This window comes from Polyodon spathula, chromosome 12 (assembly GCF_017654505.1).
Source record: "Polyodon spathula isolate WHYD16114869_AA chromosome 12, ASM1765450v1, whole genome shotgun sequence".
Lineage (NCBI taxonomy): Eukaryota > Metazoa > Chordata > Actinopteri > Acipenseriformes > Polyodontidae > Polyodon > Polyodon spathula.
The window spans coordinates 36,089,601-36,106,913 of record NC_054545.1 but is presented as its reverse complement, the minus strand read 5'-3'; the positions used below and the strand labels follow the sequence as shown (position 1 = coordinate 36,106,913).

At 38.8% G+C, this 17,313-nt stretch overlaps 1 protein-coding gene across 1 annotated transcript in view; it reads left to right on the top strand.

Moving 5' to 3' along the window:
- Window positions 1–17,313, top strand: part of LOC121323936 (netrin receptor UNC5A-like) — a 110,372-nt gene that overhangs the window by 68,735 nt on the left and 24,324 nt on the right. The window contains exons 3-5 of the mRNA XM_041265272.1: window positions 8,124–8,267; window positions 9,223–9,326; window positions 9,705–9,885. Of these exons, the coding sequence (XP_041121206.1) occupies window positions 8,124–8,267; window positions 9,223–9,326; window positions 9,705–9,885 (429 nt within the window). The remainder of the gene's footprint in view (window positions 1–8,123; window positions 8,268–9,222; window positions 9,327–9,704; window positions 9,886–17,313) is intronic.

Genomic DNA, 17,313 nt, shown 5'->3' with positions numbered 1-17,313 from the left:
ACATGCCTTGACTCTTGTGCAATAAATATGCATGTAAAATGTTGATGTTGGCTTAGTGTTTGTAACAAGTGTACAGTTTAATTAATGTCATTCAGTATTTGCTGTCAGTCTTTTCCATGGTGTTCTGCAGTTTTAATATAAAAAAACAAACAAACAGTACAGAAGGACGGCTTCTGTTTTTTTTTGTTTTTCTTCAAACATTTCAGATGTGTTAACATTTTAAACAGTTTAAACGTTTAGGAAGTATCTAACGTCCCCAGTTTATTTATAAATGCGTCTAGAAAAGCAGTGGCAAAGTGGCTGCTGGAATTTGATTTCTGCTGGTTTAGCTTTAAGGGATGAGGCGATAGGAACAGAGTGCGTGAGACCATAGCAGGATGCACGTGCAAATTGTTTCAGTCTAACACTTCAAGGTGTGAAAAGTGCCATATGTGTTTTGTGTGTGTGTGCGTGTGCGCAGCTTTTCTATAGGTTAAATTTTCAGCTCTTAAGTCTTGAAGGTATCAGAAGCAATATGAAATGGAACGATGCAACAGGGTGATAGTTGAAGAAAGGCAGTAGTCAGATACACTCATATAGGACTCTGCATGATGAATTCCTGTTTAACCGTTATCCACTGGAGTAAAATGACGCAGATCACAGTAGCAACCACAACGGAGAACCTGTCATACCAATGCATCACAGCACATCAGCTATGCAACCGACAGTGTTTTACACTTCTGTGCTGGGGTTGCTTGCCTCAGTAGTTGAGGGTTAGTTCAGTTTAGTTTGTTTGATTTTGTCTCTGTTAAGAAAGAAGCAATTTTCTCACCAATGCATCACTCCCAGCTTAGCTAGACATCCGTTGTTCTACACATTAGTATTTCAAGAGGTTATAGTGAAAAACTTCCCCAAATTTATTAAAAAATAGTATAATAATAATAATATAATAATAATAATAATAATAATAATAATAATAATAATACTGTTTTTTAGATGGTGACGGTTATATTGGAACCCTCTCCAATGTTAAAAACTTTGATTTTATTTGTATTAAAACTCAATCAATACACTCCCAATACAACAGTGTTACAGTAATAAAATGATTTACCATAAATAAAATGGTGTGAGTTGCACACAGAGGTGACACATGTGTATTTGTATAGTGCTATGTAGTGGTTAGCTGTACTCTTGTTCAGCTATCAGTCTATAACTATCAATTCTCATTATGTTCGCTCTGCTGTATTTCTCTGACTGAGGACTCAGAATTTGTCAAGCTCATATTTTCCTGCTTGTCTGTCTCCCTGACAGGCTACAGCATTTTCATCCCTATGAAGATGAGGATATTTTCCTCCAGAAATCAATGCGAGATGGCAGGCTATCTTTGAGAATTAGAACACTGTGTTTTAGTTGATGCAGCTCAAACAGGGCATACTGTTAAACGGAAGGGAACTGACACTTTTAGGAATAATAATAATAATAATAATAATAATAATAATAATAATAATAATAATAATAATAATAATAATAATAATATATGAAGTCCTAAAACTTCTGCCACTTTTTAAAAATCTTTGACAGCTACGCTTGAATTTTATTTCTTAGTCTTTAAAGTGTTTTCAGTTAACAGTAGAGAAGAAAGGTATATTTCTCTGCTACACAGATCCATGTACGTTGAGTTTTTAATGGTGCCTACAGACTGTTCTCAATTGTTATTCAGTCTGCGGTTCGAGGATTGCAGAATCAATGAAGGGACTCGTTGAGCCTTTAGCCTTGTCCCGCAATTCCTCTCGCAGTCCTCAAATCTGCGACAGTCGACACCTGAGCATTCTTTATGGCTCTGTTTTATACAGGTGGATCCCATAGAGAGTGATCTGAAACCGAAATAGAACAAGGAAATTCTACGTTGTATTAAGTTGACCGTCTAATACTGCTCATTTTGTTTTCTGATTTAAGTTCGGTTTGGAGAAGAGCGGCAAAAAACAGACAAATGTGATTAAATGTGATCTGCAGTGGAGTATCGGAGAACAATCAAGCCACAATTTAAGGAAAAGCCGATACATCCATCAGCTTGAATTTAATGAGCGTGTGGAAATACGAGAGGCAGGAGAGGACAATGTGGTCTTAAATGAAGATAATGGGCCTGGACCACCTGTTGCAGAAAGATCAATAACGAAGGGCCTAATTGATAAAGCATTATCTGCTGGATTCCTGTAATGGGAATTGTGTTTCATTCGGATGGAGCGGCTGAACGAGAGCTATCTGGTGGTGATGATGGGCTGAAACAGATGGCAAGGTCAATCGTTTCTGAATCACAGCTGCCTCTCAACACCATTAACTGGCCTTTTTTGCGGGTGAACACCTTGTAGCTGAGAAGAGGGGCCACTTTCTTGTTTTACCGTCCTGCACAGAGAAAACGAGGAGAGAATGAAAACATTCAGGGCTCTTGCTACACAAAGGGTTTCCTGTTTTAAATCAAGGGTAAAGTTGACCTTCATTTTCTCTTAAAAGGAATCACACAGTGGTATAATATAATATAGTATAATATGGTTATAATAGCAGCAAGAAACAACTACTAATATCTTAATTGTGCCTAAGTGCGATTAATTATGTTTTTATTTGTTTTATTGTTTTGATGGGTGGGGTTTTGCGCTCGCTTCAAAATTAGTCCACATTATTAACTGTATTAACATTGTTAAAATGTTTCTTGGGAACCTCTAAAAACAGGCTGTGGATATTGGAAAATTGGAAAACAGTTCTGTCCTGTCCTCCTCTTCGTAAACCCCAACCTAATGGGGTATGACACCCTAATGAAGTTCATATTACTTGTGTGTTCAGAGACATGCTGAGGCTCCAGGTTCACAAACACTGTTGATTTTTAGTTGCCTTTAATGCACCTTGCTGTGCTGGTTTGTTATTGTAAGTTAATTCAAAGTTACTCAATGTGGAAATAGTAAATGCCTATAATAAATACCAGAGCTGTAGAGGAACTAGGCGTGGCATTTCTCTAAACAACTTAAAGTAGAATCAAATGGAATAAAAAATAAAAAAAAAAACATACTGAGCAACCAAGGTTTCTTACAGTAAATCAAACAACAGCTGTAAAAAATGAAAATCTCTTTACCCAAAACAGGACTTGAACAGGCATCAAACAACGGCTGGTTTACAATCCTTGTGAATGAACACGCGGTGGTCAGAGGGTTTTTTTTGTGTTGTTTGTGAACTGCAGCATTAAAGGGCTCAATTATGAATTCTGTTGCATAAAAGAAACTGTGCACTGATCTAAATATTCTGGGGGAGGGGGAGCTGCTGTCTTTCGGGTGAGGCGTTGCTGTAAGTGACTCTGCAGCTGATGCATAGTTCACACACCATAGTCTCCTATATTGTAAAGTCCTTTGTGATGGTGGTCCACTATGAAAGGCGCTATATAAAAATTATTATTATTATTATTATTATTATTATTATTATTATTATTATTATTATTATTATTATTATTATTATTTATCACAGTTTTCACTTCTGAATTCTTCCTTAAGACATTTACTTTTGGAGAATTAACAAAGCCTTGGGTTTACTCTCGCATTATAAATATAAATAAATACAATTAAATAAAGTAATAAAGAAATAAAGAAATAAAGAAATAAAACAGATTTGGCATGCTTTTAATAGAGCAGAAAGTGTTTCCAGTCTGGTGTTGTTATTTGACACATTATAATTACATGCTAATTGGGCTCAACGAGTTCAGAAATCAATTAAATAAATAGCTCTCTGTATGTATGCATCTGTGCAAGCAAAATAACTTTGTTCTACAGAATAAAAATGAGAAGTTACATTGTGTGTCTATAATGTGTATGTAAAAGGACAATGAATTTATACAGCAGTATCGTAGTATACTGGGTATGTCTGGTATTGTGAGCAATATGATCCATCATGACCATTTAAAATGTTCTGTTAAATTGGACAGCCACGCTCCTTTGGCTTTGCACCACACATCAAAGTGATCTTCATTTGTTTCTATTTGCTTCAGAACTTTCACACCTGAAAGAAATAGAAAGACAACCAACATCGACAGTTATGCCTATTATGGCTGACTTATGGGACACCCTGTAGAACACAACAACTGTAGCTACGTAAAAGGATGCATGCTGTATTCACGGTACGCAGCACGGTATGTGATGGTTCTGTATGCGTAACCACAAGACCTGCTGACCTCCGAGATGCCCTGGAGCAGAACATCTTGATGTTGTCTTGTTGAAGCTGATAGAAAAGTGCTGACATTGTTTTAAAACAAAAATCACAAACAAGTAACAGTACCGTATGTAACTCATTTATTATCCAGGCATGTCTGTCTGTAGCACTTCAAAAGTGCAGTGCGCTCCAAACCTCTTTTTAATAAGCAACCCTGCCAACTCGCTCATCAAAAAAGGAACAAAAAACAGGAATGTTTTCTGATGTAGAGCTGATTATCATCTCCAAATCACAGAAAAACAAATTAAAATGTTTTCAATTTGGGTTACTTCTCCTTCCTTCTCCTCCTCTTTTTTTATTTTATGGTGTCTCTTCCGTGCGACAGCTTGCACAGATTGTCTTCCTGTGTGCAGGCAGAAGGTTCAGAGTAATTAATTTACTCGCAGTTCGTGTTTTTCATTGTTTCTGTTTTTAACCACTTTGCTGCTCTCAGAATATTTGACTCTCGGACCCAATGCAGAGTGATTATGGGATGAACACTTGCAGGTTGGTTTTTATTGAGCCAAAATCCCCCCTTCCAATGTTAAACAAGCAGAAAGCTGCAGGTTGCGGTGGTGTTTATTTGTTCTCAAGGGAGGTTAGCAGCTAGAGGATATCTCTTTCACTATTTTCATTACAGTCACTGCAGTTTCGACTCGCAGTTTCCGCAGTTTCCAAAAACAGGAGGCAATATTAAAAAAAATATTTCAGTGAATTCAGTGATTTTAAAATTGCCTCCTGTTTTTGGAAACTGCGCAAGGAGTCGAAACTGCAGTGACTGTAATGAAACGTGAAATGAGGCTCAACTCAACAAACTCTGCACCTGTTAGCTTGAATTCAGTCGCAGAGATGGAAAAATGAGAGGCATATTTCAATAAGCACCTTAATCACTAGTTTAACAAGATAAACAGAAGGAGGTCGTCGTGTGAATTATTGAACACCTTCAGAGCAGAGCAAACGTGCGTCCCATGAGAATAAATCTGAACAGTCTGAACAGGGACATGTTCACTGCTTCTGTTTGTGCAGGGTTTATTTTTGGATCAGGAGCAGCCACTTCCAGGCTTAAATATGTTGTCAGTGAGGTTTTCTTACATTGAGCTGTGAAAGGAATCCCACACTGCCTGGATTATCCGCAGAACAGCCAGGCCTTACTGTTTCACACCATTTACATCACAACAATCTTTAATTAAATCCTGCTTTTTTTTCTTGTAAACAGATTCAATTCAGTGTTAATGTTACAAAATAAGAAACAACTCAAGGGTGTTTAAATGACCTTTTATATGATGTAGTTTTTTGTACAATTGGTTTGGACAATTGGTTTTCTTGTCTTGCCCAATGGACTCAATATATAACCAGCCAGTAGGATTAATGGGCACATGCTTTTCCAAAGTTAAATTTCAGTTATCTTTTTCCCCCCAAAATAAAACAAAAATTGAACAAGAAAAATTGTAAGCAATGTAAAGTATCAGATGGGAAAATCCTCTCGTTACTGATCACGCAGATATACATTCCACTTTCTGGGGGTACATTGAATGGAATTGATGATTTAACAGCTGGACATCAGAAAAAATGCATTGTCTGGAGACCTCAACCGGTAATTGAAGCTCAGAGTGTTTAAAATGCAATAATAAGGCACACGCTCCGTGAAGCGTGATTTCCCAGGGTGCACCAGTTCAGACCTGCCAGACTTGTTCAGATGGTTCCCTCACTCCATCAACACCATGCTGGCTTGGTCTATTTTAAACCGTGCTGGATCTTGATTCGCCTCCGTCCTGATTTTTGTGGACCTTTTTTGTTCTATCTAGTGATGTTAATAAGTGGTTAATGGCTGCAAAACACCTCCAGGATTCATAGGCAGCTCAAGAGCAGTTGTGATTCCGTTTTACTATGTTGTTTTTTTTTTTGGTGCACATTTTATTAGGAGTCTTCTTTTAAATATGAATCAGTCAATAGGACTTTTTTTAGAAAGGAGCCTACTCTCATGAATTTTCAAAGAGCCTCTCAGGTCTCGGATGAAGTCAGGAATATAAGCAATGTGGTTGTAAGTTTTTTGTGTTCTATGAGGTGGAATAAACAAAAGCAGAAATTTCAATACTTGTTTACAGAAGAAGTCAATACTCAACATGTGTTGTTTAAGTATGAATACACCACTGAACCCTTTCTGTCATTTTCCATGGTTCATTTCCAATTGGGATGGCACCCATATGATAGTGCTTAATCTTCAAGCAGTGCCACTTAAAACAACAGCAGCTTGATTAAAACAACAACATGTATTACTTTGCCAAAATACAAATGTTCTTTCAATTACTAATTCAACTAAAATACTGTTTAATGAACTGTATAAAATAAGCCAGAGAAAGCTGGGAAAAAAAAAGAGAAAGCTTTCTTTTCTTTTTCCTATAACGATGTGTCACAAGGCTGGCAGAGTGGTGACATCAGAACCAGGAAATGAAACCAAAACAGACAGTGCTGATGATGCGGGCGCTGGTGCACATTTATTATGAAAACAGAAAATAAAAGGTTGTAACAAAATAACATCACATAGCACTTGAGGCCAAATTAAACAGAAAAATTAAACAAATAGACACTAACAAACAAGGTGGACGAACACTGAACACAAAACAGGTATGGTGCTGATGCTTCCAGCACTCGTTATATTTACTTTCCTTTACTTTCCGTTCTCCACTCACAAACACACAACACAGAGTGAGTGAAAACATGCTACTTTTATGCCGCTGTACTGAAACTCAATTGCTAATCAATTGGCGTCTCGGAACAACTGCACGTGAATTAATTTAGTGCAATTTCCCGTGCTCACATATTATTACATTTTACTTGCACGTGAAGTGCTATGCAATCCTCGTGCCTAAATACAAATATACATTTTAAATCACTCGTGTTACACAGACCCATTTATGTCCCGTGTACCAATCACTATACACCAACATTAACATGCAACATATAACACACAAATAAACACAGGAGCTGCGCACATTGTCTCATGCTGTCCAATTCTAATCACTAATGGAAATAAATCATAGTGCTCCTATGCCCAAATGCAACACACAAGCACAAATACTACCTTTCCTGAGCATGTTAGTGTGCTGCTTCACAAATTGAAATCCAATCACGCGTCAGTTACCTGACACACTCAAGCAGCCATTCTGAGTAGCTGAATTGGCATTTGTGATGGGGGCGTTTTGGATTAGCTTTGAAGCAAGAGGTGACTGCTGCTACCAGACTGTGCTCTGTGTACTTATCCTCTAGAGGCCTGACCTATTCCACAATGTAGGGATGACCTTTTCTCAAAGTCAGAACTGAGATGCATCAAATATATGTACTATAATTTTTTTTTTTTTAAATCATCTTTCTAAATCACCAAACTCCACAAGCTCACTTCCATTATCTTGTTCCAGTTTTATGATTGACATGTTGGCCTTTTTTGCTAGCAGAAGGAGATCTCTCTTACTAGCCATAGGGAAAGACAGAGGTCCGGTCACTAGCTAAGCCAAGGTTAGGCGTCTGATTAACAGTTAACTCTTTTCTGTTGATGGGGCATGGACAAGACAGCTTGCCCCTGCCAAATTGACCAACAGGAACCAGGACCAGGTTTGAAGAACACAGCATGGACCTCACACTCCTCCCTCGACCATACCAGTAGATAGTCTTATTGAAGACGTATGGGATTCACTTGGCTGCTTTTCCTATTTATTTGGAGGAGCAGCCTACAAGAATTATTATATGGGTGCAAGCCCAGCTTCCACTACGAAGACACCAGTTGGGGTATCTCGTAAGATCTGTGTTTTCAGTGTCTGAGGTGTGAGGAGGCTCTCTGGAGACTATAGAAAGCACATGGGTGCCTGTCACACTGGTGTTCTTCCCCTGGTACTAACCTGCTCTCTTGCTCCCGCTTCCAGGTCTGCCAGTCATGCAGGTGAAGATCGACATCTCCAGACAGCAGGTGGAGAAGGTCTTCGGGCTTGACGACTTCTGGTGTCAATGTGTGGCCTGGAGCACCTCGGGGACCCAGAAGAGCCAGAAGGCCTATGTCCGCATAGCATGTGAGTCTCCTAGCTCCCTAGGAGAACAGAGGAGTGAGATGCTTTTGAGATGTGTGGAATTGTACTCCATACTGAAAATGACCTTTTCCAGTACCTCATGTTGTGTATTTTGTCTAGCTCAGCTGTACTGTTTTAATCCCTCTGTCTTCCTTCTTTCTCCAGCAACTCATTGAGTTCTTTCTTGAACTGTTGCTGTATAACATGTCATTTTTGTTCTTTAGGTTTAGTTATTGTTTTTATTTATTTATGCTAATTTCCACTAGTGATCTACGTCTCTAACTGTCATATTAATCGCTAATTATATATCGCTACAGTAAATTCAGAATGTATGGCCATTCTGAGTCTTGCTCTTTCAAATGCTGCTTTTGATATAAAGCTGCAATCCACTCCACCCTCCTGTTCATTCTTTGATCTTCTTAAAATTATCATTATTAAAACTCTAGGGCAAACCAAGGACAGGTCTCTGATACAAAAAAGGGGTGTCTATCTGGAGTTCTATTCTATTTCCACCGAAAATGACCCTCATTGACAGTCTGGCTTTGGAACGCAACATGCTGAGCTCCCAAGGGCAGCTCTGTGTATAGAGAAAAGCCAGATTCACATTGATAACAGGAATGCAAGAGACGTCTACATCTTCTCTTAATGCTTCCCTCATTGCTGTGGTTTATCTTGGTAATATGTTTTCTAAAGAACTTGTTTCCATGTCACACACAGTCACTGGCTTTCAAGATGACAGCATTGCAAATTAAAGTTATATCCATGTATACTCACTGAGAGAATTGCCAGGTGTACACTGAACAGTCTAACTCAATTGTATAATTGTACAGGATATAAAATAGTGGTGCTTAAACACAATGCTCAACTGGACTTCCCCTTTGAGGGTCTCTGCATGTCTGCAAACAAGCTCCCACACATACACGTTCAGGTTTATTTTACCTTTTTCTCTTCTGCGCAGACCTGAGGAAGAATTTTGAGCAGGAGCCACTTGGTAGGGAAGTGTCTCTGGACCAGGAGATCCTGCTGCACTGCCACCCTCCAGAGGGAGTGCCCCCTGCCGAGGTGAGAATGAGACTCCAGCCCTTTCATTATCCGCGGGGGTAAAAACTATCCCTCAGTGTAAAGATGCCTGAAGAGACCAGCAACCAACCAGATGCAGTGTAAAACTCAAATGTGATTATTTGCTTGTTATCTTGACCAACCTTATCGTCTTTAACTTTTTCTGGTAGTTTCGGTAAGATAAGCACCAAATAGCATCCAGTAATTGGTGTTGGGCACAAGTTCTTTAACCTAACCCAGGGGTGTCCATTCACAGTCTTGGAGGGCCATTTCATTTCAGGTTTAACAGTTAAAATGCTATATTGAAGTACTTCAAGATCTGGATGGACATATCAGTATAAGTACTACTAGAATGTACAGTTGATGACCTCTCTGTCCTAGGTGGAATGGTTGAGGAACAATGACTTGATCGATCCAGTTGGTGACCCCAATTATTACATCACCATTGAGCACAACCTCATCATCAAGCAGGCGCGGCTAGCGGATACAGGCAACTACACCTGCGTGGCCAGTAACATTGTGGCCCGACGCAAGAGTTCCTCAGCCACAGTCATTGTCTATGGTAAGTTCTCCTCCCTTCTTTTCTCATCTCTCCATCCACACACAATCCTTCCGACTTGCTTTTAACTGGGGTAAACTGACTGCTACCTGGCCAGGAGGTAAAGCTTGAGTTAGGTATTAAAAATATTGCCCAGGTTCATTCATTTTATAACCGTTTAAAGTGTTATGCAATTGCAAAGACTAGTTTCAGTGAGGGTAAACCTGTATTATCAGCCACCTGCTCTCTCCAGCCGGGGAACCCCAGAACTGAATGCCTTCAACACAAGAGAATGAGACAGCCACCTGTAAGAGGAATGCATTGTATGCAGAGGGGAAAAACAGTGTAACCCCTTATTGTTTTTGCTCAATAAGAAATGTTTTATTTTAGTGAAAACATCACCTAATGCTTATTTAAATTTTATTAATAAAAATCTGTGATGTATTACAGTAAGTGCTCTGCTGGTTTAGCAAAATATTAGTATTAGTATTAGTACCGGTATATAATATGAAATGTATGCACATGACAGCAGCGGCCCCTGTTATTTGTTTAATGCCAGCAGCAATTAGTTTTCAAAGTGCTTGTGTGTGGTGCTAATTGGTTCCGGGAACTAGTTTTTCAAAACATTTCGCTCCACCACGAGCAATTAAATCTGGAAAGCAATCAAGAATACTATTCAGACAGTGGTGAGAGGTCAGGGTAATCTGCCAAATAAATACAAAAATAAATAATAATAATAATAATAATAATAATAATAATAATAATAAACAGTAAGAGGACCTAACATTCAAACTGGTTTGACGGACTCCTGTCAGGATTAGTTGGACTTGGGGAACCACCTTCTACGAACCCACCTGGATTTATATATATATATATATATATATATATATATATATATATATATATATATATATATATATATATATATATATATATATATAATATATATATATACAGTTAGTCAAAAGTTTACATACCCCAATGGAAATGTATTCTCTTTTTTAACCATTCTTAAGTAGTTTTTGATGTGTGATTTGGGTCGTTGTTGTGTTGGAGCGTCCAGGTTTTGTAGCGAAGGGTTTCAAATGATTGGCCAATATCTTTTGGTATGCTATGAAATCCATTTTACCATGTTTTGGAACTAAATTTTCTGTGCCATTAGAGGAAAAACAGCCCCATAGAAGGATATTACCACCTCCATGCTTGACAGTAGGTATGGTGTTCTTTTCTTTGTACACTTCACCAGACTTTCTCCAAACGTAACGACTATCAGCGTGACCAAAAAGCTTGATTTTTGTTTCATCACTCCACAAAATCTTTGACCAGAACTCATATCCATCATTCAAATGCTGTTTTGCAAACTTTTAAGAGATTGTCCTTGTGACATTTTTGTAAGAGCAGCTTTTTCCTTTGCCTGTGACCATTGAGATCTTCACCATGCAATACTGGACCTGTGATTGAAATGGAAACCCCAGTCCCACCTGCAGCCAATTCACTTTGCATGTCTTTGGCAGTCATTCTGTGATTGTTATTGACCTTCCTCACAGTTGTTTTACTTGTTCTTGGTGAAAGAACCTTCTTTCTTTCAGACCAAGGGAGCGTTGTGACAGTACCATGAGTCTTATGCTTCTTGATAATAGAAACAATAGTTGAAATTGGGATACTCAAATGCTTGGAAATCTTTTTGTATCCTTTTCCAGCTTTATGACAATAAATCATTTTCTGCCTAAGCTCTTCAGATACCTCTTTACTTTTTCCCATATTGACTTATTGGTAATGACAGCAATCATTCTATGCCTAACCCTTTATACTCTGTAAGAATGTTCACCTACAATCCAGTATTTTCTAACCTTTTCTAGAAATAGGTTCTGCATTATCGTATTGAAATTTGCACCTTGTAGACAATACTCTCATAGCATCAAAGGGTATGAATGCTTTTGAATTAGCATTTCTGGAGTTTTGCAAAAAAAAATTTAAAAAAAATGAAATAAATAATTATAGACATCTATTTCTTGTAACTTTTTTCCTCATCCACAAAAGCAAAACTTTTACTACAAAAGATTTTTCCTATAATTATTTGTTTATATATATATATATATATATATATATATATATATATATATATATATATATATAATATATATATAGATATATATATATAGATATAGATATAGATATAGATATAGATATATATTCTCTCAATGGGGGTGTAAATGTACTGTGAAGTCTGATATAGTTCAGATAATTACAAATCTTCCTTGGATTTCCTTATCTTTTAAAGAAACTTGCTGCTAATTGGTGCTGTTTTAATAACTTTCGTACTCAATGGGCCTCTTTTTAGTTTCTGAAAGACTCTGACTAAAGTCGTTCTGACCCTCTGCAACTATAGAAGATGTATAGGCAGCGAGACAAACCTTAACGCTCAAAAGATCACACTCAGTGCAGTCCTTAAACGCACATGTTTTTTCAGACAATGACTGTTATCAGGTACTAAATATTGTTTGTCAAAGCTCGTTTTGGCCACAAGCCATTTAAGACATGTATATTAAAATAGTATTCACTGTCATTTGTCTTAGTCTCCTCCTCAATTTTTAGCAAAAGCAATTTTCTTCAGGCTCTGATAATACAAATTCCCCAAAGAGCTTTTCAGCTGCATTTTTAACGCAAATGCTTCAGTAGTTACATTCAAATAATGCTGTGCAGTAGTTACACTATTTGTCTTTGAACAAATTTCATAAAATTGCTGAAAGACTGTTTTTTAGAAGGTCGATTCTTTTTAAGAAAGTGCCATAGAGAAAAGTGCTGTGAAAGATGTTACACCAATCCAAAAGCTGTCAGAGCTAACTCTGTTATTGGAGGTTTGTCTAGCTGGGTTCACAGGGAAAAAATCATTTAAACACTAACGTAAATTATTAAGCAATTTAATTTTACATGCATAAAGCACACATAACTTAAAAAGGTTGTAGACTTTCTGTGATGACGCAGTCTCACCTATTCCCCTCCTCTTCATATTCCACTCAGAACCTTTTTACATATGTGAATCCAAATTGCTGAACCTTTATCTTGTTGTCAGAAAAGACATTGAAATATGCAAAAATGCCAGCATCCAGTGCGGTGGTTCAGGATGATTTGTTGTTAATACATAATTATTATACAGCTATTAAAGAGGTGTTGATGTAATAGTTTGCAGAGTGCGTTTGAGTTGTTCTTGTGGTGTCAGTATTGCTGTAGTGCTCTTGTGGCACTGAGAGTCTGGGACACTGTAACTACCCTCTGTGGCCTCCAAGTCATGTTGATAAAAAGGTGTTGGGTCTCAGACATGACCTACCCTGGAGCTTGTTTCTAGTGGAATTAGTGTGCAGGACAAGTCTTGGTTGCCTCAAATCCAGAAGGCTGTATCCCACATTCAGTCCTCTATGAGGAAAGCAAGGGCTAATCACTCCGTGTGCCACCTAAGAATTGACGACTGGATTGCTCCGAATGGATTCTTTTACACTTGGAGCTCCTTTGCAGACCTGTGGGAAGTAGCCCCCTCAGGGGATAAATGGGATCATTCATTCTACTGAGCAAATTATAACGAATAATCCACTTGGGATGGTGCATTATATAACCCACTCTTTCTTCTGTGTGGAAGGTTTATGACGGTGCCCATTGGAGTTTGTTGTGCTGCTGAGGGCTGATAATAGCTCTTGTAGGGTGAGCACTGTTGTTATTATTGTGGAGTGAGCTTGACAGCTAATCTCGTCATCAAGAGAGACTGCAGTGCTGCCTGTTCCAGTGTGCATGTCGGGTAAACGTGGCTGCTCTGTTCGTTTCCCTCCTGGTCAGTCAATGGCGGCTGGTCCACTTGGACGGGGTGGTCAGCCTGCAGCGCCACCTGTGGCCGGGGTTGGCAGAAGAGGAGCCGGATCTGCACCAACCCCACCCCATTGAACGGAGGGGCCTTCTGCGAGGGGCAGAACATCCAGAAAAGTGCCTGCACCTCCACCTGCCCAGGTAACACTTAGCACACAAGATGGTTAGACAGAACGTCAGGAGTTAAAGAAGTACCGTATTCCTTCCAATTTAAGATGCCCTCGAATTTACGATGCAGCCCAAATTTCCCACCCTCAATTTGAGGAAAAACCATCAAATAAATATGCACGTAAATATACAACCTCAGTTACCCATATGGAGACAGTTTGCGGCCGTCTGCTGTCACACAGAACATTACAGTTATGTGCTGCTTCTCATTTCCAGTCTGGATTATTCACACCTGTTTTTGTGGTAGTGGTTGTCATGTCTGATCAGCATTTCCGATCTGTCCAAGCTGGTACTGTTTGTTAGAAGTGCTGAAATTGTAAGCTTCTCTTTGAATTCCCAAGGAACCTAATGGTGCTTCTTTGAAAATGGCTGCCTGTATGTCATGGATGATTTGAGATTGGGCAGTAATGTTTTGGTTCGTCTTTTCTCAGCGGTAAGTCACGTTGCTGCTCATGTATTTGGACAGTGACATCTTTGTTCCTCTTTTCTCAGCAGTCAGTCACGTTACTGTTTGTGTACTCTGGTAGTCACGTCTTTTGTTGGTGGTTTTTAATACTTGCATCACAATACTGTACTCAAATTTAAGACGCTGGCTATTTTTGAGAAGAAAAAGGGGTGTCTCAAATTTGAAGGAATACGGCAGTGTGTGTGTGTGTGTGTGTGTACGTTGTTCTCTTTTTCAATTCCAACGAGGCCCTTGGCAGGAGGATGGAGATATATTTATACTGTACTGGGGTTCCCTTGGAGGAATCCTGCTTATTTCCATTGAGACGCTGTCCCCTACAGGGGGGTTGTACAGAACTAAAAACCCTACCATAGCCATAGAGTGTGGTGATGAGATCCTGTATCTATGTAGATTATAGTCCATGGTCTCAGGGGTATTGATTCCCAAGAATGTGTAATGTTAGTTGGATTCCCAACCAGCGTTCTCATGATGTATTATCTCCAGAAACTCCTGATAGAATTACTGCCTTATTATGCACAGTTGGGTGTGTAGTAGTAGTACTAGTAGTAGTAGTACTAGTAGTAGTAGTCAGGTGCAATGATTCAGACCTGAATAATCCATACATTTAAAGCTATGTCACTTTGACCCCAAAGATGAATAGACTCCCTGCTCTGTTTTAACCTCTACCTCTGCCGCAGCTCGGACCATAAACTCTGTTGACCCCTGTTCTCCTCCTGTTGCTCAGCAGAGAAACTGCTACCTCAGGCAAACTGATCCTTCCCCATCTGTCACAGCACCGAGACAGGGGCTGTCAAAGGCAGTGTCAAAAACTACTTCTGACACTTCCTATTTATCAAAACACTGTTTTTGCACCACACCGGCATAAATCCTCATTTACACACCGGGGCTAGGGAGCCGACCAGAGATCTTACTTTAAAAAAAAAAAAAAATGTAAAGCTCTCTTTTTGAGGGCAGCACTGCCCTAATCTTCAGAGAAGGTTCATGTTTATTGGTTCCTTTAACTACAAAATGTTAGTACAGTAGGATTTTTGAATTGTTCTTTGTAATAGTAGTATTTTTTTTTTGTTATCACGAGAATGTTTATAATTATAATCCTTATAATTATAAATCATCTCAATCAGTCATATTTCAAGTATAAATGTCATTTGTTCTATAGTGAATGTCCTGTGAAAAAAAAAAAAAAAGAAAAACGATCTATTAAAGATAACTGTTTACGCCTTGGTTAGTAACAACACAAACACTCTCTGTTGTGGAAGTTACCTTCACATAACTGACCTTGTGTCTCAGCTACTTCAGCTCAGGACACCCACTGTCCCATGTTCCATGATATACCAGGTAATTCCATGCTGGGTGTTATAAATACACCATTCTGTACACATGTAGCAGCAAGCCTGCACTTGTAATACACTTTGCTATCAACTACTTTGAACTCCAAATGGCAGCATGATATCATGAGTTGGAGGCTACGGAATTAATTTTATTCACATGTTTAGTGGAGAATTTTGGACATATGGAACTCCTTATAGGAATACCAGCTCTTTGTGTGATAAATTGAATAATTATTTCTACCGAGTGGAATATGAAGAATAATATGTGTTTGATGGCAGCCTGTCGCCATTGAGTACAGATGGAAATGCCTCCAGACTTTGAAATGGATGGCTTTATTAGTCCTCTGTGACTGATATCATAGCATGGTAGAACAGAACACAATGAAATAGCAGAGGAGAGGATAGTGGGTGTGTGAACATAGCCAGTGATATGGGAAATGTACAAGCAGCAGCATTTTCACAGTATACAAAGGGGTGGTGATATAAGCAGGAAGATGAAGCCGTGCCCATATGAAGTAGCTCACAGCAGCATTCATTAGAGGGATGAAGCAGGCATTAGTTTTGAGATTTGTGCTGCATGGTAGTTTGTGTGTCTGTACTGTAAACCTTAATTACATGTGACCCTTATGGAGATGCTTAGATTGTCTTATTAAATCGGCAATACAATGTGGTATAAAAGAAATTGTGTTAAGTGAGGAGAATTAATGTAACCAACCCAAGACCATGGCATCTTTAGCTCTCTCTCTCTCTCTCTCTCTCTCTCTCTCTCTCTCTCTCTCTCTCTCATTTGCCTATATATTAGGAATTAATCCACTAAGGTCGACTGTAAGAAAAAGCTTTGGTTCCTGGCGATTTGGGATAAGGGAGCTGATCAAGGCAAGATTGAATTGGACCAGTATTGGAATTTAGCCAGAACCTTGGGGTTAACTCTCTTGTTGTTCTTTAAAGGACCTGGTTGTAACATTGTCTGATCTCCATCACTAGACAATCACTATAACTGTCACAGCAAGAAAAAGAGGAGCTTTGTGAATTGACAGGAGATCAGGTATAGAATAGTGATGTCGTGGAGGGTAAAGGGACTCAGAGAGCCCATTTGTTTGTAGAGCTCCACAATGCTGAATTAATGTATCTATTTTGAAGCGCCCGGTCAAGAAAATTTACTTCTGTCTTTGTCTACAGCAAAATGACTTGTGTACTGCACCTTTCAAATGCTGTTATAATTCCCGAAGGAAAACTGTGAGAAAAAATATTGATAAACATCCACAGGCTCCTTGTATCTATGGAGGGGTGATGGATATACAGGGGATAGGTAGAACACTGTTCCTGTAGGTGTTTGCTGACAGGACAGACAGGCTCATCCCAATGTGTCACAAGAATGAGGCATCATCATTTATGCCCCCCCCCCAAAAAAAAAAAACTTCTGAGTTAAAGTACCAGCATTTTTTTTAGATGACCGATCAAGGCAGTCTATGTGCACCGCAGTGAAACTGCAGTGTAGCTGAGCTGCACATTACCTGCTGTATAAGACAGCTAAAATCACAGTGCTATAGCTTTTTAAAAATGCTTTATTTTGTATTAGAACAGGTGGGGGCAGAAAAAATTAGTACAAACTATTGTAACAATAGTTAAAAAAAA